Raw genomic sequence first — 23,303 nt, forward strand, 5'->3', positions numbered from 1 at the left:
GATGCTGGCTCTCTAAGAGGTAGTCTCTAGATCTAGACAACAGAGGGAAGGAGGGGCGTCATGGTGGAGCTCCTCAATTCCTGGCAGTTCTCACTGCTATTAGGAACCTCAGGCTCACTGAAAAGCTCTTCCAGATGAGTTCAGCTGGGCTGCTTGTCCCCGAAGTGGTTTTGAGCAGGATGAGAGAGAGAATGGCCTTTGATGGCTTACCAGTCCCCACGTTTCCTCCGCCGCTGCTTTCTCCCTCAGCACACACAGACCCCTTTGCAGGAAGGTAGACAAGGCACCACTTATGAAGAGTGCCAGCCCCCTTCCTGTAGTGGTGGGCAGAGGTTTCCAAGTGCTAATTTGTACCGAAACACCTGGCAGTTTGTTTAAAATGCGTATTCCTGGGCCCCAGACCCAGAGATTCTGACTTGGAATCTGCATTTTTATTTATTTATGTCTTTATTTATTTTAAATTGAAGTATAGTTGATTCACAGTGTTGTGCCCATCTCTGCTCTACAACAAAGTGACTTAGTTTTGCACATATATACCTTCATTTTAAAAATATTCTTTTCCATTATGGTTTATCCCAGGAGATTACATATAGTTCCCTATGCTATACAGTAGGACCTTGTTGTTTATCCATTCTAAATGTAATAGTTTGCAACTACCAATCCCAGATTTCCAGTCCATCCCCTTCCCTCCCCCAAGAATCTGCATTTTTGACAGGTATCCCTGGGTGAATGGGATGTGAAGGCCTGCAAAATACTAACATGGAGTAACTTCTCTACCTGCTGGTTTAAAGGGGTCCTCTCTGAATAGAACTGGGACAAACCTACCACTTCTCTCAGTTCCTATCAATGCTCCTGTCTTCTAAGAGTATAATAAGAGAGAGTCATTAGTACAGCCAAACACACCTAGCAAAACTCAGCTAAGCTTGAAGGCAATAAAAACCTCCAAGAGACACCCTGATTTTGACAAGAAGTGTCATTCTACTTCTGCAAGTTACCAATGGAGTCAGGTGCACCAATGCTAAGATCTTGATAAATGCGTGGTGGACGATGAAAGGGAAACACCTTGTGAATGCCTGAATGCACAGAGTGAAGCACATGTTCTATGGAGAACCCTGCCCGTTCATTCTAGGTGTGGAATCCAAGCTCGGCTCCAGAGTACCATGTTCTTTAACCACAACGAGGTACAGCTCCTTAACGCATCTCACTCTGTTGAATTCTATCTTCTTGCCTCCATTTCATTGTCTGTCTTTGAGCATCTATGTCTACCTCTCTTTTCTACACACACAACCAGAAACTCACAAACAAGTGTTTTTATGTATCCTTTTGGTTTAGAATTAAGGAATTAGATACTCCTCCATAAAAAAAATTTGTAAGCCTTTTTTAATACTGCAAACATAATCTGTACATAAAGAAATTATCTAAGGAAAACTGCTGACTAGTTTTCAGTTCAGCAAGATAGCAATTTTATTCATAGGTAGATGTAAAAAAAAAAAAATTAGGGAAGGATCACGAATAAAATATCACTTATCTGCCTAAGAGAGGGCCTTGACAGAAGTCAGGAGTTACATAATTGCTTTGAATCCGAGCCAGTTCTTCCTGTTTTGAAAGGATACTCCCTTTTCTTTTGAAAATGTTAACCATTTGCCCCCATTTTATCTGCTGAAAAGCTTTCATAATCCATCTTAGTCCAATGGCATGTTATAGTCTGCCACTAACTTCTTTATTAAAGCTATAAAATATTAATAACAATTGCCAGAATTTTGCCTTCAATTAAACTCCCTGTGTCACATCTGCCCTGGAGCCTACCTTGCCTTCAACCCACTTCCAACTAATGCTTGTCCTGACTGACAGGTGCAGGACCAGGATGGGGGACAGGAGAGCCCCAGGCTTGTTTTCTAAAGCTGGTCTGAGTTTCAGCTGTGTGATCTTTCATACATCACTTAATTGCTCTGGTCTTGAGTCTCCTCGTCTAAAAAATGAGGATAAAGACATCCACCTCAAAGGGCTGTTGTAAGGTTTAAGAAAAGGCTCATTACGCAGAATGCCACACTTACGCTCTGGACCTGGCAAGTAGTATGTGCCCTGTGAATGTCAAGGTCTCTGCCTTCCTTCTCAAGCTAAAGGGCAAGGATCGAACTAAGTGACTCCTGAGACTGCATCTAGCGTTAGCAATCAGGGCTTCTGCGAGAGCTGCTGAGTATACGGTGTGGGGAAAACAAAAGGAAAAAGTACTGGATTACTAGGATTCAAAGACCTCCGTGAACACATTTCAGAGTGTTGAAAATACAGTGAAAACACAAAAAGACCAAGAAGTCAGGAAGTCGTCACCTTGACCATTTGGCCCAGAGAACAGGAAAACTAAAAGATTCAGTTTCATCAACTGAAAGTAGAATCAGCCAGGAAGGTTAGGAAAACAATGTTTGGCTGGCCTGACGTTGATCTTTAACGATGATGCAAAGTAGGTACAGCTTAACCATTCAGAGAAAAAAAATTTTTTAAGTTTTAATTTTATCTATATATCTTTTATGATGGATCATCAGGGCAAGAAAATCAAATGTCACCCCAGTGTGGGCACCGACAACCTCTGAGCTCTTTTGCCTACTCTGCACATACATGGAATGGCCAAACTGTGTGGAGCCCTGGGTCTTGTAGGATCTTGCTAACATGCATTCAGACTACAGGTGGGCATCCCAGAGTTGGTGGAGGGGACATTGGAGTCTGCTGTCTGTGTGTCTACACCTACGTAACTTCCACCCCTGTAACTCAGCCCAAACGCAGCAAATCAGGGTGGTCGCAGAAGGTTGGGAAGTCTAGTTTCCCCATACAAGGGCAAAATAGCCGACCCTTGTTTTGAAATGAACAAGATCAGCCTTACTCACCAGGTCATCAGGCTTGTTTACCGTGTTATGGCCACGGACTTTCATGGCCATTTGGCTGAGAAGGACACTACAGTGGCTCCCTAGATCCAGAGCAGGGGAGCTCAAGAATCCTTCAGTCATTCACCATGTGTGGAAAAAGAGAAAACACCGCTCCGGATAATCAGGCTCCTTCTGTCATTTTTTTACATAAGCATCACGTGGAGTGTATCAGGCAGAGCAAAAAATGTGACTTGAAGATAAAGAGGCTAAAATGGATGGTTGGGTCAGTCTTATAAGGTACCCTCTGAAGGGTAGGATAGATCATGCCGGGTCAGTGCCATGTCTGTGACAGAGTGAGGGACAAGCCTTCTGCCACATAGTACTCTTAAGAATTTGAAAAATGCCACAAGTATTGTACTTGACTTTTGGATGGATTATAATAATAGCTGGGACTTCCCTGGTGGCGCAGTGGTTAAGAATCCGCCTGCCAATGCAGGGGACACGGGTTCGATCCCTGGTCTGGGAAGATCCCACATGCTGCGGAGCAGCTAGGCCTGCGAGCCACAACTACTGAGCCCACGTACTAAAACTACTGAAGCCCACGTGCCTAGAGCCCGTGCCCTAGCAACAAGAGAAGCCACCGCAATGAGAAGCCCACACACTGCAACAAAGACCCAACACAGCCAAAAATAAAGAAATAAATAATTTAAAATACATATATACATAATAGCTACCATTTATTGAATTTTTACCATGGGCCAAGCACTATGTTAAATGCTTTACATGTGTTATCTTATTTGATCTCCACAGCAATACTAAAAAGTAGATATACTGTCTTCTCTGTGTTTATATTTGTTTCTGGTTGGATTACCATTCCCCACTCCTGACATTCTCTACCTTACTGTTGCTAATTCCCAAGAAGGAGGATATATTAGAACTTACTGCCCACCTCCCCTGAAGGACCATCAGAACTTACTGCCCACCTCCCCTGAAGGACCATCAGGACCAGTCTCATCTTGCCCTTATATATATGTCTCTGTTTACCTTATTCACCACAAGAAGTTCAAGCCCCTGAGAGAGAGTGTTACCTGGACCTAACAGCTCTGTTAAATTATAATCTGTGTCAAGCCCACACCCCTCCCCAACCTCCTAAACCCTTTTTGCTGGCCCAGACTTACGGTCAGTTCACAAAATCTACATCATCTTCTCTCCTCCGTCTTGCTCTAGTTGCTGTCTGATTTACCCAGAATACCATACCACTTCATCAGTTACTGGCTTCCAGGTCACCTCCTCCCAGATCTTCTTTGACCTCCATATCTCCCTGTTCCCTTATCCTGCTTTACATTATATAAACATATACCTATTATTTTTTGTCTTCCCACTGGAATGTAAACTTTGTGAGGGCAGGGACCTTTGTTCACTAGTAGATCCCTAATACCCAGAAAGTACCTGGCATATTATCTTTGCTCAGTACCTATTTCTTGAACAAATGAATCCATGAATGAGAAAACTGAGACATAGAACGGACTGCTCACGTTGCTGTTAAGCAGACAGCCCAGATCTGTGTGACTGCAAAGCCCTGGCCCATAAGCACCATGTTGCTCGGCTCCTTGATGGATTATGTGAATGCAGCAGGAGCAAGAATATTCTGGCTGACTGGGAGTAATCAGTGTTGGGGTGTTGGTATAAGGGACTTACCAATTGGGCAAGATCCTACAGGGCCAAAGTTTACTGTTCTTTATTTGATTACATTATATGATTATGTGATTTAAAAGAAAAATATATATTTGGTTATTCAGATGACCAGATATATTTTTTGTATATATTTGGTCTTCATCCACAGTTCCTGACTCACAGCTCCTAAAACCCTTGGAATTTCCTAAGTGATGAGAGCAATAAAGGTGCCTGTTAAGTTAATGAGGTGACTTTCGGAAAGGACCCAAGAATGGGGACTGGTTGCCACTGGAGCCAACTGTGTCATTAAAGGGTTGGAACTTCGGTCCCACCCCCAGCCTCTACCTCTGGGGAGGGGAGAGGGCCTGGAGGTTGAATCAGTCACCAATGGCCAGTAGTTTAATCAATCATGACTATGTAATGAAGCCACCATAAAAACCCAAGAGGACGGTGTTGGGAGAGCTTCCAGGTTGGTGAGCATGTGGAGACTTAGGGAGAACGGCACACTCTGAGAGGGCATGGAAACTCCACCCCCTTGCCCCATACCTTACCCTATGTATCTCTTTTTCTGGCTGTTGGTTTGTATTTTTTAATATCCTTGGTAATAAATCAGTAAGCTAGTGAGTAAATGGGCCTTCCTGAGTTCTGTGAGCCATTCTAGCGTATTAATTGATCTCAAGGAGTGGGTCGTGGGAACCTCTGACTTATAGCCAGAAGTAGAGGTGGCAGCCAGGGCTTGTGACAGGCATCTGAAGGGGGAGGGCAGTCTTTGGGACTGAGCCATTAACCTGTGGAATCTGATTCTATATCCAGGTAGGTAGTGTCAGAATTGAGTTAAATTGTAGGACAACCAGCTGGTGTCCAGAGCATTGTTTGTTGTGAGGCAGCCTACACGTGCGCACGCGTACGCACATTAGAATTGGGTCCAGTTGTTATCAAATGAAATGCAAGTAACTGATATTCGAGGAGCCAGCAATAAATTCAGCGTCTTTACAACATAAGCCATTAGCCTAGATAAAAACAATTTATAGCTTTACTTACCTTTTTGATATGATTTAAAAGAAGATGAAAGCTATGTCTGGGTAAGGAGAAGTAGGGAAGGGGCTAGGTGGACTGTGACATGTTCAAGCAGTGAAGCAACTGAGGCCTATATAGCAACATGGAAGGAAGAGTGGTATACTTAGAAAAGTAGACCTCAAGATGCTATACACACAGTGATGACAACTCTGAAGACTCTGTGTGTTAGCAATAGAATTGTAAGAGACCTTGAAGTTCATAAATAGTTGGTGATTCCGGTGTTTAGGGCTTTATTTGGTTATTTCATGTTGGTCTTGATATTTAAATGTTCCTGTTTAACTGTTACTACTCAAATGATTAAATACACATAAAAAAGAAGAAATACAGTGTACTGTAATGTGAGCCAAGCGAACACGTCATCCCATCTGCTCTGCGTCCTGTTCCTTCCTGCTGTCCACCTCCACTGAGCGCTGACATTCAGTGCTGCCTTTCCTCAGGCTGCACCCCCAGCCTTCCAGTCCTCTGACGATATCCTCTACATGTTATAGACCACCTGCCCTCCAACTGCATTTTCTTCCTCACTCTCTTTATTACTCACAGATGCTTCTCTATCCAGTTTTCTACGGCTTTTATCCCACGGCTCTTGCCCTCCTCCTCTCTTGGATGAGGACTTTTGAGTATCCTTTCCCTACGCCAAAACACTCACCCTGGGTGCTTTTTGCTGCTTGGTCCTCATCCTTATTTCACTCTGCCTCTTCCTGTGCTCACCGTGCAGCGCTCTGAGCCCTGCTTGAGGAAATCCTGTGACTGTTCTGACGTGACCTGTTCCTTCTCTAACTCTGCATCTGCTGCTCTCAAAGCCTTTGTTTTGTTCCGTACCAGTCAGGTTCTTGGTAACGAACCATAAAAATCCACTTTGGCTGACTGCAACAGAAAAAGAATTTAGGGAAAGATTATTGAGAGCTCTCGGAGTTACTGGGAAAGCTAATGAAATAGGATTAGTAAACGTGGAGTGACAAGGTGGGAGCTGAACAGCTAGAACCACAGCCCAAATTCCATGGCCTCAGAGCTGCTTTGGGGGAACACCGCTGCCACCACTGCTGGATAGTGAACAGTGTAGCTGGCCCCGCTGGTACTGGATGCCAGACTCTGCCAGTGGCACCTTTGCCACCAGAACAGATTCTCCTCTGGCCTTGCTTCTCTGCACCACCAGCTCCTGATCAGACCTAGGCAGAAACATCTGGCCAAGTCACGGCCCATCCACTAGCTGCAGAGGGAACACAGAAAGGAGTATCTCACTTGTGAGATGGGCTCTGCCTGCTGTCACAACTCATACAGTGGGAAATCACTCAGTTTCCACACAGGAACAAAAACAAAACAAAACAAAAGGCCACATAGCCCATCCCCAACTCAGGACAGTTGTTTTATTAAACTTTCTACAACTTCCCTAAGTCCTTGAAGCTGTTTCTTCTGACTTCTCACTCAGCAAGAACTCTGGAACACAGTTCAATGCAAAATTAAAACCTTAGGGGTCACAGATTTATATACAAAAATGTTCATAACAGCGTGATTTAGAATAGCAATAAAAGGAGTCAGCCCGAATTTCCAACAATAAAGGAATAGTTAGATGAATTATGAGATATCCATAGGATTAAATATATGCAGTCATTAAAAATCATGAATTTAAAAAATTTTCCACAACACACAAAAATATAACAACACTTCAAAAAAACACTTTACAATATTTATATATAAGCTCTCAGATTATATATGTTCATACGTGAACATATTTTATAGTGAAATATAAATGTGTATATGAAGATAATACACCAAAATGTTAACAGATTGATGAAATTAGAAGGATTATTATCTTCTTTTTGCTCTTCCGCACTTTTCACATTGAGCTGGAAAGTTATAAATATTGAAAGAAAAATCTGTTGAGGGCAAACTTCCTGTGCCACCGTTTTTATCCTTTGTCATGTTCTCAGAAGGTACATTTTTTCCCAAACCAATCTCAAATACTCTGAACTCTTACTCTTTTCTCCTGGTGTTGAAAGAACTCACTTTTTCTATATCATCAGTTCCTCCCTCACCACCAGTTCGTTCCTGCAGTCTTTATGTTCACGTATAGATCATTCGTTCCATTCTGTAAGCCTTTCCCAGCCCTGCTTAGCTCACCCAGCTCCTATCTGAGCTTTCCCTCCCTCATGCTCATCTTCCCCTCACCGTATTTTAGCTCAGTGATTCACAGAAGTAGGCATCTCTGGGGTTTGCATTACCCTTCTCTTACCCAAATCTGAAGATTTTGTCTCTGTCGGCTAAGGCAAGTGACTTTGTGGTTTTCTTATTTTCTAAAATAAGAAGGATGCATTTTTGGGCTTCCCTGGTGGCGCAGTGGTCAAGAATCCGCCTGCCAAAGCACGGGACATGGGTTCGAGCCCTGGTCCAGGAAGATCCCACATGCTGCAGAGCAGCTAAGCCCATGCGCCACAACTACTGAGCCTGAGCTCTAGAGCCCACGAGCCACAACCACTGAGCCCGTGTGCCACAATGACTGAAGTCCGCACGCCTAGAGCCTGTGCTCTGCAACAACAGAAGCTACCACAATGAGAAGCCCGCGCACTGCAACGAAGCATAGCCCCTGCTCGCCACAACTAGAGAAAGCCCACATGCAGCAACGAAGACCCAACACAGCCTAAATAAATAAAAATTTTAAAAAGAAGAGGGAGGACCTTCAAAATAGCAGAGGAATAAGATGAGGAGATCACCTTCCTCCCCATAAATACATCAAAAATACACCTAAATGTGGAACAAATCCTACAGAACACCTAGTGAATGCTGGCAGAAGACCTCAGACTTCCCAAAAGGCAAGAAAATCCCCATGTACCTGGGTAGGGCAAAAGAAGAAAGAAAAAATAGAGACAAAAGAATAGGGATGGGACCTGCACCTCTGGGAGGGAGCTATGAAGGTGGAAAAGTTTCCACACACTAGGAAGCCCCTTCACTGGTGGAGACGGGGAGTGGGTGGGTGGGGGAAGCTTCGGAGCCACGGAGGAGAGCGCATCAACAGGGGTGTGGAGGGCAAAGTGGAGAGATTTCCGCACAGAGGATCGGTGCAGATCAGCACTCACCAGCCCGAGAGGCTTGTCTCCTCACCCACTGGGATGGGTGAGGGCGGGGAGCTGAGGCTTGGGCTTCGGAGGTCGGATCCCAGGGAGAGGACTGGGGTTGGCTGCGTGAACACAGCCTGAAGGGGGATAGTACGCCACAGCTAGCCGGGAGGGAGTCCGGGAAAAAGTCTGGACCTGCCTAAGAGGCAAGAGACCATTGTTTCAGGGTGCAAGAGTAGAGGGGATTCAGAGCACCGCCTAAACAAGCTCCAAAGATGGGCATGAGCCGCGGCTCTCAGCACGGACACCAGAGATGGGCATGAGATGCTAAGGCTGCTGCTGCAGCCACCAAGAATCCTGAGTGCAAGCACAGGTCACTACCCACAACCCCCGGCCCCCCACCCCCGCCAGGAGCCTGTGCAGCCTGCCACTGCCAGGGTCCCGTGATTCAGGGACAACTTCCCCGGGAGGACACACGGCACGCCTCAGGCTGTTCAACGTCATGTTGACCTCTGCCGCCGCAGGCTTGCCCCGCATTCCAATTATAACTACCACACTCCTCCCTCTCCTTGGTGTGAGTGAGCCAGAGCCCCCTAATCAGCCGCTCCTTTTACCCCGTCCTGTTGGGATGGGAACAGATGTCTGAGGGCGACCTACATGCAGAGGTGGAGCCAAAGCCAAAGCTGAACCCCAGGAGCTGTGCGAACAAAGAAGAGAAAGGGGAATCTGTCTGTGCAGCCTCAGGAGCAGTGGATTAAATCCCCACAATCAACTTGAGGTACCCTGCATCTGTGGAACACCTGAATAGACAACGAAGCAACCCAAAATTGAGGCGGTGGACTTTGGGAGCAACTGTAGACTTGGAGTTTGTTGTCTGCGACTGACTTGTTTCTGACTTTTATGTTTATCTTAGTATAGTTTTTAGTGCTTGTTATCATTGGTCGATTTGTTTATGGGTTTGGTTTCTCTCTTCTTTTTTTTTTTAATGTTTTTTACCTTTTTTATTTTAATAATTTTTTTATCTTTTTATTTTAATTATTTTATTAAAACATTTTTTTTTCTTTCTTCTCTTCTCCCTTTTCTTCTGAGCCGTGTGGCTGAGAGGGTCTTGGTGCTCCAGCCTGTTGTCAGGCCTGAGCCTCTGAGGTGGGAGAGCTGAGTTCAGGATGTTGGACCACCAGAGACTTCCCAGCCCCATGTAATATCAATCGGTGAGAGCTCTCCTAGAGACCTCTGTCTCAATGCTCAGACCCAGCCGCACTCAACGACCAGCAATCTCCAGTGCTGGACACCCCATGCCAAACAACTAGCAAGACAGTAACACAGCCCCACCCATTAGCAAAGAGGCTGCCTAAAATCATACTAAGTTCACAGACAGCCAAAACACATCACCGGACACAGCCCTGCCCACCAGAAAGACAAGATCTAGCCCCGCCCAACAGAACACAGACACCAGTCCCCTCCACCCAGAAGCCTACACAAGCCACTGAACCAACCTTATCCACTTGAGGCAGACACCAAAAACAATGGTAACTACAGACCTGCAGCCTGCGAAAAGCAGACCCTAAACACAGTAAGTTAGGCAAAATGGGAAGACAGAGAAATATGTAGAAGATGAAGGAGGAAGGTAAAAACCCACCAGACCAAACAAATGGAGAGGAAATAGACAGTCTACCTGAAAAAGAATTCAGAGTAATGATAGAAAAGATATCCAAACTCTTGGAAACAGAATGGAGGAAATACAAGAAACGTTTAACAAGGACCTAAAGAACTAAAGAGTAAACAAACAATGATGAGCAACACAATAAATGAAATTTAAAAATTCTCTAGAAGTAATCAATAGCAGAATAACTGAAGCAGAAGAACGGATAAGTGACTGGAAGAGAAAATAGTGTAAATAACTACTGCAGAGCAGAATAAAAGAAAAAGGAATGAAAAGAATTGAGGACAGTCTCAGACACCTCTGAGACAACATTAAACACATCAACATTCGCATTATAGGGGTCCCAGAAGGAGAAGAGAGAGAGAAAGGACCCAAGAAAATATTTGAAGAGATTATAGTCGAAAACTTCCCTAACATAGGAAAGGAAATAGCCACCCAAGTCCAGGAAGCACAGAGAGTACCATACAGGATACACCCAAGGAGAAACACACCGAGACACACAGTAATCAAATCGGCAAAAATTAAAGACAAAGAAAAATTATTGAAACAGCAAGAGAAAAGTAACAAATAACATACAAGGGAACTCCCATAAGGTTAACAGCTGATTTCTCAGCAGAAACTCTACAGGCCAGAGGGGAGTGGCATGACATATTTAAAGTGATGAAAGAGAAGAACCTACAACCAAGATTACTCTACCCAGCAAGGATCTCATTCAGATTTGATGGAGAAATCAAAAGCTTTACAGACAAGCAAAAGCTAAGAGAATTCAGCACCACCAAAACAGCTCTACAACAAAGGCTGAAGGAACCTCTCTAAGTGGCAAACATAAGAGAAGAAAAGGACCTACAAAAACAAACCCAAAACAATTAAGAAAATGGTCATAGGAACATACGTATTGATAATTACCTTAAACGTGAATGGATTAAATGCTCCAACCGAAAGACACAGGCTCACTGAAAGGATACAAAAACAAGACCCATATATCAGCTGTCTACAAGAGACCTACTTCAGACCTAGGGACACATACAGACTGAAAGTGAGGGGATGGAAAAGGATATTCCATGCAAATGGAAATCAAAGAAAGCTGGAGTAGCAATACTCATATGAGATAAAATAGACTTTAAAATAAAGAATGTTACAAGAGACATGGACACTACATAATGATCAAGGGATCAATCCAAGAAGAAGATATAACAATTGTAATTATTTATGCACCCAACATAGGAGCACCTCAATACATAAGGCAAATGCTAACAGCCATAAAAGGGGAAATCGACAGTAACACAATAATAGTGGGGGACTTTAACACCCCACTTTCACCAATGGACGGATCATCCAAAATGAAAATAAATAAGGAACACAAGCTTTAAATGACACATTAAACAAGATGGACTTACTTGATATTTATAGGACACTCCATCCAAAAACAACCTAATACACTTTCTTCTCAAGTGCTCATGAAACATTCTCCAGGATAGATCACAATCAAGCCTTGGTAAATTTAAGAAAATTTAAATCATATCAAGTATCTTTTCCGACTACAATGCTATGAGACTAGATATCAATTACAGGAAAAAAAACTATAAAAAATACAAACACATGGAGGCTAAACAATACACTATTAAATAACCAAGAGATCACTGAAGAAATCAAAGAGGAAATTAAAAAATACCTAGAAACAAATGACAATGAAAACACAATGACCCAAAACCTATGGGATGCAGCAAAAGCAGTTTTAAGAGGCAAGTTTATAGGAGTAGAGTCCTACCTCAAGAAACAAGAAAAATCTCAAACAACCTAACCTTACACCTAAAGGAGTTAGAGAAAGAAGAACAAAATAACGCCAAAGTTAGCAGAAGGAAAGAAAGCATAAAGATCAGATCAGTAATAAGAGAAAAAGAAATGAAGGAAACAATAGCAAAAATCAATAAAACTAAAAGCTGGTTCTTTGAGAAGATAAACAAAATTGATAAACCACTAGCCAGACTCGTCAAGAAAAAAGGGAGAAGACTCAAATCAACAGAATTAGAAATGAAAAAGGAGAAATAACAACTGACACTGCAGAAATACAACGAATCATGAGGGAGTACTACAAGCCACTATATGCCAATAAAATGGACACCCTGGAAGAAATGGACAAATCCTTAGAAAAGCACAACATTCAAAGCCTGAACCAGGGAGAAATAGAAAATATAAAGAGACCAGTCACAAGCACTGAAGTTGAAACTGATTAAAAATCTTCCAACAAACAAAAGCCCAGGACCAGATGGCTTCACAGGTGAATTCTGTGAAACATTTAGAGAAGAGCTAACACCTATCTTTCTCAAATGCTTCACAAATATAGCAGAGGGAGGAATACTCCCAAACTCATTCTATGAGACCACCATCTCCCTGATACCAAAACCAAAGATGTCACAAAGAAAGAAAACTACAGGCCAATATCACTGGTGAACATAGATGCAAAAATCCTCAACAAAATACTAGCAAACAGAATCCAACAGCACATTAAAAGGATCAGATACCATGATCGAGTGGGGTTTATCCCAGGAATGCAAGGATTCTTCAATATACGCAAATCAATCAATGTGATACACCATATTAACAAATTGAAGGATAAAAACCATATAATCATCTCAATAGATGCAGAAAAAGCTTTTGATAAAATTCAACACCCATTTATGATAAAAACTCTCCAGAAAGTAGGCATAGAGGGAACTTACCCCAACATAATAAAGGCTATATATGACAAACCCACAGCCAATATCGTTCTCAATGGCGAAAAACTGAAACCATTTCATCTAAGATCAGGAACAAGACACGGTTGCCCACTCTCACAGCTGTTATCCAACATAGTTTTGGAAGTTTTAGCCACAGCAGTCAGAGAAGTAAAAGGAATCCAAATTGGAAAAGAAGAAGTAAAACTGTCACTATTTGCAGATGACATGATACTATACATAGAGAATCCTAAAGATGCTACCAGAAAATTACTAGAGCTAATCAATGAATTTGGTAAAGTACCAGGATACAAAATTAATGCACAGAAATCTCTTGCATTCCTATACACTAATGATGAAAAATCTGAAAGAGAAGTTAAGGAAACACTCCCATTTACCATTGCAACAAAAAGAATAACATACCTAGGAATAAACCTACCTAAGGAGACAAAAGACCTGTATGCAGAAAATTATAAGACACTGATGAAAGATATTAAAGATGATACAAACAGATGGAGAGATATACCATGTTCTTGGATTGGAAGAATTAACATTCTGAAAATGACTATACTACCCAAAGTAATCTACAGATTCAATGCAATCCCTATCAAACTACCACTGGCATTTTTCGCAGAACTAGAACAAAAAATTTCACAATTTGTATGGAAACACAAAAGACCTCAAATAGCCAAAGCAATCTTGAGAAAGAAAAATGGGGCTGGAGGAATCAGGGTTCCTGACTTCAGATTGTACTACAGTAATCAAGACAGTATGGTACTGGTACAAAAACAGAAATATAGATTAATGGAACAGGATAGAAAGCCCAGGGGTAAACGCACGCACATATGGTCACCTTATTTTTGATAAAGGAGGGAAGAATATACACTGGAGACAAGACAGCCTCTTCAATAAGTGGTGCTGGGAAAACTGGACAGCTACATGTAAAATAATGAAATTAGAACACTCCCTAACACCATACACAAAAATAAACTCAAAATGGATTAAAGACCTAAATGTAAGGCCAGACAGTATAAAACTCTTAGAGGAAAACATAGGAAGAACACTCTTTGTCATAAGTCACAGCAAGATCCTTTTTGACTCATCTCATAGAGAAATGGAAATAAAAACAAAAATAAACAAATAGGACCCAATGAAACTTAAAAGCTTTTGCACAGCAAAGGAAAACATAAACAAGACGAAAAGACAACCCTCAGAATGGGGGAAAATATTTGCAAACGAAGCAACTGACAAAGGCTTAATCTCCAAAATATACAAGCAGCTCATGCAGCTCAATATCATAAAAACAAACAACCCAATCCAAAAATGGGCAGAAGATGTAAATAGACATTTTTTCAAAGCAGATATACAGATTGCCAACAAACACATGGAGGGATGCTCAACATCACTAATCATTAGAGAAATGCAAATCAAAACTACAATGAAATATCACCTCATACTGGTCAGAATGGCCATCATCAAAAAATCGAGAAACAATAAATGCTGGAGAGAATGTGGAGAAAAGGGAAGACTCTTGCACTGCTCGTGAGAATGTGAATTGGTGCAGCCACTATGGAGAACAGTATGGAGGTTCTTTAAAAAACTACAAATAGAGCTACCATATGACCCAGGAATCCCACTACTGGGCATATACCCTGAGAAAACCAAAATTCAAAAAGAGTCATGTACCAAAATGTTCATTGCAGTTCTATTTACAATAGCCCAGAGATGGAAACAACCTAAGTGCCTATCATCGGATGAATGGATAAAGAAGATGTGGCACATATATACAATGGAATATTACTCAGCCATAAAAAGAAACGAAATTGAGCTATTTGTAATGAGGTGGATAGACCTAGAGTCTGTCATACAGAGTGAAGTGAGTCAGAAAGAGAAACAAATACCATATGCTAACACATATATATGGAATTTAAGAAAAAAATGTCCTGAAGGACCTAGGGGTAAGACAGGAATAAAGACACAGACCTACTGGAGAACGGACTTGAGGATATGGGGAGGGGGAAGGGTGAGCTGTGACAGAGCGAGAGAGAGGCATGTACATATATACATTACTAAACGTAAGGTAGATAGCTAGTGGGAAGCGGCCGCATAGCACAGGGAGATCAGCTCAGTGCTTTGTGACCACATGGAGGAGTGGGATAGGGAGGGTGGGAGGGAGGGAGACGCAAGAGGGAGGAGATATGGGAACATGTGTATATGTATGGCTGATTCACTTTGTTGTAAAGCAGAAACTAACACACCATTGTAAAGCAATTATACCCCAATAAAGATGTTAAAAAAAAAATCAAAACTGCAATGAGGTATCACCTCACACTGGTCAGAATGGCCATCATCAAAAAATCTACAAGCAATAAATGCTGGAGAGGGTGTGGAGAAAAGGGAAGCCTCTTGCACTGCTGGTGGGAATGTGAATTGGTACAGCCACTATGGAGAACAGTATGGAGGTTCCTTAAAAAACTAAAAATAGAACTACCATATGACCCAGCAATCCCACTACTGGGCATATACCGTGAGAAAACCATAATTCAAAAGAGTCATGTGCCACAATGTTCATTGCAGCACTATTTACAATAGCCAGGACATGGAAGCAACCTAGGTGTCCATCGACAGATGAATGGATAAAGAAGATGTGGCACATATATACAATGGAAAATTACTCAGCCATAAAGGGAAAGGAAATTGAGTTATTTGTAGTGAGGTGGATGGACCTAGAGTCTGTCATACAGACTGAAGTAAGTCAGAAAGAGAAAAACAAACACCGTATGCTAACACATGTATGGAATCTTAAAAAAAAAAAAAGGTTCTGATGAACCTAGGGGCAGGACAGGAATAAAGATGCAGACGTAGAGAATGGACTTGAGGACACGGTATGGGGGAAGGGTAAGCTGGGACGAAGTGAGCGAGTAGCATTGACAAATATACACTACCAAATGTAAGGTAGATAGCTAGTGGGAAGCAGCTACAGAGCACAGGGAGATCAGCTCGGTGCTTTGTGACCACCTAGAGGGGTGGGCTAGGGAGGGTGGGAGGGAGATGCAAAAGGGATGGGATATGGGGATATATGTATACGTATAGCTGTTTCACTTTGTTATACAGCAGAAACTAACACAACGTTGTAAAGCAATTGCACTCCAATAAAGATGTTAAAAAATAAATTAATAAATAAAGGGTTTCAATAAAATACAAAGAAAAAAAAAGAAGGGTGCATTGTTAAGCAACTTACCTATAAGGCTTCTTTATTTTTATTTATTTTTTTTGTGGTACGCGGGCCTCTCACTGTCACGGCCTCTCCCGTTGCAGAGCACAGGCTCTGGATGCGCAGGCTCTGGATGCGCAGGCTCAGTGGCCATGGCTCACGGGCCCAGCCGCTCCGCGGCATGTGGGATCTTCCCAGACCGGGGCATGAACCCGTGTCCCCTGCATCGGCAGGCGGACTGTCAACCACTGCGCCACCAGGGAAGCCCCTGTAAGGCTCTTCCTGTGACTCCTGAGTAGTTCTACATCTCAGTGGTTACTGCCTTCCTCATCTCCCCTTTTACCTGTCTACATAATGGAACCAATATCCTATATATGGAAGTGTTGGTTTTGACAGAACCTGTGACCTCCATAGAGACTGTCTTCCCAAGCCAGCTCAGCTTTGACTGTGGGCTCTAGTTCTCCAGCTTCTTGCATGGCCCTGGAAGTTCAGTAAAACCTTGCCTGCAGCTGGGTTCCTCAGTTTGTTAGCTCTCTCCAGCATCCTCCTCCACCAGCCAGAGGCTGGTGTCCAAAAGTCTGGTTTTCAGGCCAGTGTCTCAGAGTTGGACTCCGCTTTTCTGTCCAGTCTCTTTAGATTACAGACTAGTTGGACTCTTCGTCTGGCTTTCAATCTCACCTTCATATGCTTGGATCACCCACAACTTTATGGTCTCTGACTTTCAAACCAACCCAGGACCCCAAAGTTCTTGGCCCGTATTCTGTGTATGGGGTTCCTACTAGGCTAAGAATTAAGTTCAGACTACCCTAGTTAAATTTGTCTTTTCGTGCATGCTGATGTCATGTCTCAGCCAACAGGACTTGACCTGTGGTGACCCAAATCTACAGAACAACAATCCTCTTGTAACTCTTCTTGATCCTTGATCGGGCTCATCTATCCTCATGACTTCATGTTTATTTTAGCCCTGACCTCTTGCAGTTTTCTAGACCCATAATTTATATTATCTTTAGTACATCTCTTGGATTTCCTGCTCTCAGAGAAGTTTATTGATTTGTTAATTCATCCAACAGGCACGTATGAACACCTACCGGTTGGCACTGCAGACAGTCGGAGCTTAGTCAGGGAGTTAGACAAAATAAAGGGCTGTGTCAGGATGCTTTTTATTGCTAATGACAGAAGTCCTGATTCAAACTGGCTTGAGCAAAAATGGAATATATTCCCTCACATACCTGGCAAGTCTAGGGGTAGATCTGGTTTCCTTTAGGCACAGCTGGATTCATGGATCTTAAATGCTATCTTTGGGACCTGGCCTGTCTTCATCTCTCAGCTCTGCTCTCTTCTGCTTTGTCATGGCTTCATTCTCAAGCCCTCCACATGGTGGCAAGATAGATGTTACCATTGCCAGGTCCACATTCTCCTAGGTGCCAGTACAACAGAAAAGGTACTGCTCTCTCAGTAGCCCCAACGAATGTCCCACTACGTCTTGCGGTTTCTCACTGGGTTATATGCTCTTCCCTGAACGGATGACTTTGACCAGGGAAATTCGATGATCTGGCTGGTCAGACTGGAGTCATATGTCCTCTCCTTATAGTTGAGCGTGGAGTCAACTCTATTCAAACATTTAAGTTGAGAGCAAGGGATACAGTGGTTCCCCTGAGGAAAAGGCGATGGATCTGAGATAGTAAAAAAGTTTTAAGTTGTCAGTCACAGCCATTATGTTCATGATAAATGTGTATGATACAGATACAAACAGGGTCAAGTCTGGCAAAGCGAACGTTTGACTTATATATGATAGGCAAAGGATTCCCTCCTCCCTTATCCTTCAATCATTTTCCTTCCTTCCTTTCAGCAGAATTTAGTGAGTGCCTATTTTGTTCCAAGTTCAAAACATAGATTGTCCTAGAAATTGACCCTGCTTATAAGGAGCTTACAAAGTAATGAGGTAGAGAGTTAGTAAGAGCAGTGCACCCACGTTTACTGAGAACTTATGTTTTAAGAAATAGAAATATGAAGAGTATTTCTGTGTTTTTTATAAAATTAAAAAGACAACTTCAACCATTATATTGTTTAAAGTCTTTACCCAGGCTATCTCAGTAAATTCTAGTTTGTTTAGTGCTTGGAATAAGTCTCTCTGGTATGCTCCATGAAATAATAGAAACTCCATAATCCCCAATTTTTAAATTTTTACCCAGGCTACTGTAAAACTCAGAGTTAAAACCTGTGGTTAATTAAAAGAAGCTTTCCTTTGCCTAAGTTTTCCTTAAGATTTTTTTTTTCATATGCTTGGTTTAGGGTTTTGTGATTTTATTGTTTCTGGGACTTTTGTAGTAAAGTACCTCAAAATAGAGATACAACAGAGATAAACAAAATACCTTTAATTTCCACTTTTACCTTTTGCCTCTGATCTATGGCAGGTTATTAAAGCATCTCCCACCAGTGCCCAGTCACTTCCCCTCTTGTATCCGGACATCTCTATTAATGTATTCACAACTTGTGTATAGCGGGCCGACCAGACACTGAAAGGAACACATGTGGATGTGTACTTTTTTTTTAAAGGCAACAAACATGAAAATATTTTTGTGACATTCAAGATCCAATGTGCAACCTTTATATTACCTTTTAGCTGTAGGTTTTATTTTGTTCTGTACTATGGGAAAAAAAATTGAGAAAAGCAACACAGATAATCCAAGGATTAGGGAATACATGAACACAGTGGTTCTCACCTGGAGAGTTGGCAATGCTTGGAGACATTCTTGATCTTCTTGGCTACTGGAATCTTGTGGATAGAGGCCAGGGATGCTGCTAAACATTCTACGATGCACAGGACTGGCCCCACAAAGAAAAATAATCCGGTCCAAAATGTCAATAGTGCCGTTATTAGAGAAACCTTGCATTAATAGGATTTTTAGAATTCTAAATCCTGAAAGGATTCAGAACAATCTTGTAACTTAGGCTTCAGACAAAACTAGAAACAAATGAGACTCAAAGAATTATCAAATCCTGGAGCTAACAGGAGAGGTCATCTAGTCTGGACTAGATGTGTGATCAGTCAGCTGGCCCAATCTCTCTGTGCCTCAGGTTCCTATTCTGCAAAAAGGGATATGAAAGCTTGCCTCAAATGATTGCTGTGAGGATTAACTAAAAGAATACATGTGAAATGTTCAGTACAGTACCAGACCACGATGTGTTGTTGATAAATAGTGGTAGTGAGAGCTGAGGTGGTAATTACGATTACCGTCGTCCAAGGTCACAGAGCTAGTACACAGCTTGTTTAACCCCGGACTCCCTGTCCCATTTTGTTTCTTTTATGCTCCATTGAGGGTCTATGAAGAAAGGTTATAGGGGCAACTCAGTGGGGATTAAAGAGCACTGGCCTGGAGAGCAGCTTAGTAGCTGGTTCTTCAGGAGAAAGTCTGAACAAAAGTTCTTCATAAAAGACAGGCAGGGGATTTAACTCGTAGGTGGGAGCTAAGGGAGACTAAAAAGGATTGGTTCCTACCTGAAACAGGCTACTGTCTCTGATTCCAAAGCTCTGTGAATGGTGTTCCAGGTGGTCCTGCCTCCAGGAAGGGCGGGGCTTAGTTCACATGACCTTTACCAAACCGTTATATCCCTCACCTTGTCTCACAGCCCCAGCAGACATCTGTTGGGGAAGGTCCCTGCAATGCTGGGATGGTTAGACAATATTTCTGGGGACCCTTTCATCTCTAAGATTCTCTGATGTCTGATAAGTTTTGTGGGCCTTGTGCTGGAGCGATCATGTGACATTGGAGGTAATACCCAGTAGGCGTGTGTAGACAACCACAGATCTCCTGTTTTATGACTTGTGGAGTAAAAAATGCTTTTTGTACTAATTCAGTCAGCACGAGCATATGATTGAGATGTTGTGCAAAATGCTTTTTCTCCTCTGAAAAGAATAGTAAATTATCTTACCAACAATTCTGTGTAATAGCTTTCCCCTCATTTTCTTAAAAAACTTATAAAAATTCTTTGCAGTTACTCTATGAGTTAAATTTTTATTTCTCTTATTAGGTTCACCAACTAAATTGTTTTTAATCAATGGCTTTCTATAAAAATTAGCAGAAGTCAAAAGCATTAAAACTCTCGGGATCACAAGTGTGGATAAAATTCTCTTGAGGGAAAATCTCATTCATTTAGTAACCTTCTCTCGAATATCCCATGTGTTGGATTGAACTCCTACAGTGATTCTACCTCCAACAAAAATATTCTACATAATTAGTCATTTAAAGACATTTTCTCCTATATCTTAACATGTCAGTCCTCCAACTATTAATTAGATTACTTTAAAAAATCAACACGAACAAGTCACTATATGAGAAAACAGTGAATCACAACTGAGTTTATCTGTTTTCCATATGTTTGTGTGACATTCAAGATCCACAAAGCAGTCGGAGAAGAGCAACACGCACCCATCCTGTGGGTGCTGGCTGAGCACCAGGCACTGTGTGCACACGTCCTGTGGCACAGGGCAGGCCACCCAGGTGCAGAGAAGTGGACTGATTTGTCCCAACTCACACAGTTGGTAAGCAGGAGAGCCGACAACACAGCCCCACCTGGCTTCTAACTGCACGAGTTTGCTACAGACCGGATCTTAACAAGGAATCGCTCAAGACTTAGCATAATAAAAAAATCCTCCCTAATATTGGACTGTTTTTCATTTAAAATTAGAGCAGTATTCTGTGTTTTTATTTGACCTTCAACTTTTTTTTTTTTCAAGGTGTTATGTAACGGACCAGGAACATGTGTTCCTATCTGTATATCTGCCCTTCTCCTTGGGATACTAGGAATAAAGAAAGTGATCATTGTCTACGTTGAAAGCATCTGCCGAGTGGAACATTTATCCCTGTCCGGAAAGATTCTGTTTCACCTCTCCGATTACTTCATTGTTCAGTGGCCGACTCTTAAGGAGAAATATCCCAAATCTGTCTACCTCGGGCGAATTGTTTGATGAATGACAACTTACTTCTTTAGAATTTTGCAGTCAACAATATTTACTATAAATGGGGAACAAAAAACTACATGTTTATTGTAAAAGCTTTTGAGAATCCTGAGAATTATTGGTGGTCAAGAGTAGAGAAATGTATAAGTAACCCAGTGAGGAAACTGAGGTTGCTTTTATAAAACAAACATTAATAAACCATTAAGTGTTTATGCCTCTGTGCTCCAAATTTCTGTTCTATATACAGGTGTTTACCACTACCTGCAAGTTATCTTCTGACTTGTTTTACTAATATTTTACTAATATTTTCTAGAACTAAATATAGAATTTGTATGATTAGCCACATTTCCTGTTCTACAGCTTTTTTTTTTTTTTTTACAGTATTCTGCATTATAGAAAGAAAAAGAAAAATATTTCTTAGTTTTTGTTCAGACACAACAGGCTTTATTTCCTGTATGGAAACAGAGAGGTCCCTAGTGAATCCTTTCAGCATAAAGGAAGCAGTTATATTAAATTGGCTTCATGACAATTTGCACTCCACAGGCTTCCAGAACTGAGCGCATAAACCAGTATCTGTTTTTATTCTCTGGTTTTGCTTTGTGAGTAGCTGGCCTTACTCCAGGATATCTTTTAAAATCTTTTGTTTGTTAAAATAAATGAAAAGGTGACTACTGTCATACGAGTAAAAACATGGTTCTGTTTATCAGGGCCGAACTCTCAAAACATTTTTTTTAATGTTATGGTAAATTCACGGTTTTGTGGCTATAGCTATCTCTGGCATTTTAAGATGTGTAGGCTCAGGAGAGTATATATTGACTTAACATTTACTTAAGTGCTTGTTGTATGCCAGATGTTCTTCTAAGCACTTTTCAAATATTAACTCATTTAACTCTAATAACAACTCAATGAGGTAGGGACTGTAATTACCCCCATTTTACAGATGACTTTCCAAGCTCATATGACTAGTAAGTGCCAAATCGAGAATTCGAGCCCAAGCTTAAGAGCAGAGCCAGTATCATGGGCATGTGGCCTCTGCAGCCACATAGGGACCCATAGTTAGGAGGGCCCGACACTTGGTTTAATACTCTGCTGTCTCTCTCTTGAATTTCTTAGCATATTTTGAACAAGAGGCTCACATTGTATTTTGCACTGGACCTTGCCGATTATTTAGCTGGCCCTGCTTGAGAATCTGTGCTCCTAAAGAGCCATGTCAACTACAACAGAAGTACAACACCTAATGCAGGGCCTGGCCCAGCAGCTCTGCAATAAACAGGAATTCCATTCCCCTCCCTGCTATTTTAACAAGGCAACAAACAATGAGAAGACCTCTTGTGATGTTTAAGTTGTTTGGTTTTTTTTTCCTCTTAAATCTGTCTTATAAGTATGATATAAATCTAATAAAGAAATGGTAAGAAATTAACAAAGAAGTTGACTTTTGGTGAAAAGAGGCTTGATCACCTAAGATGACATAAAATTAAAATGCTGAGGCTACCCTAGCCTTTCTTGTTCTTTTAGAAATTCTCTTTCTCTGAATAAAGTAAAGTAGGCTCATCTGTCAGGACATTTTCCCAGGTTTTTGCCTGGAGAAACTCATGGCAGAAGACTCTCAGAATAGTGAAAGCACTTTGCCCTCTGGATTCGGTGGCCAGCGGGGCAGCCAAGCGCTAGTTCACTGTGCTTTGATTTTAAATCTCAGATCTCAGGCTCTGTGTCACCTGACATAAAGGTCTGAAATATCAGGTACCATATTCGTGTGGTTCCACCGGGAGCGGAGATGAAGTAAGCCTCTACTTTTTTAGGGAGAAAGTGATTTTTTTTTTTTTTTGAGACAGCAGCATGTACATTTTATGCATCTTTGAAAAGTTTTTCTCTGTCACTGTTCCTGAGTGGTACTAGGTGAGTAGTTGATGAGTGGACTGTATTCAGTGCAGTTAATGCCTGTCTGTGCTCCAGGGCAGCTGTCCCAGGGCCCCCGCAACTAAGCCTGCTGCATTGGCTCCTGTCGGGCCAGAGCTTACAATGCTTAGGCCATGGAGAATTGTAGAAAAGAAGCCATGATTTTTTCCAGAAACGTATGTCCCAGATGTTTTGCA

At 41.9% G+C, this 23,303-nt stretch overlaps 1 protein-coding gene across 2 annotated transcripts in view; it reads left to right on the plus strand.

Annotated features, from left to right (window-relative positions):
* Positions 1-21,417, plus strand: part of ALG14 (ALG14 UDP-N-acetylglucosaminyltransferase subunit) — a 101,701-nt gene extending 80,284 nt beyond the window's left edge. The window contains exon 4 of one of the 2 annotated variants that reach the window (XM_029229702.1): positions 20,989-21,415. In XM_029229702.1, the coding sequence (XP_029085535.1) occupies positions 20,989-21,219 (231 nt within the window). In that variant the 3' untranslated portion in view covers positions 21,220-21,415. Of the gene's footprint in view, positions 1-20,988 lie in introns of both variants that reach the window. The other variant, XM_029229703.1, reaches the window with a different exon arrangement.
* The last annotated feature ends 1,886 nt before the right edge of the window (positions 21,418-23,303 follow it).

This window comes from Monodon monoceros, unplaced genomic scaffold, assembly GCF_005190385.1.
Source record: "Monodon monoceros isolate NGI ecotype Baffin Bay Population unplaced genomic scaffold, NGI_Narwhal_1 Super_Scaffold_18, whole genome shotgun sequence".
Lineage (NCBI taxonomy): Eukaryota > Metazoa > Chordata > Mammalia > Artiodactyla > Monodontidae > Monodon > Monodon monoceros.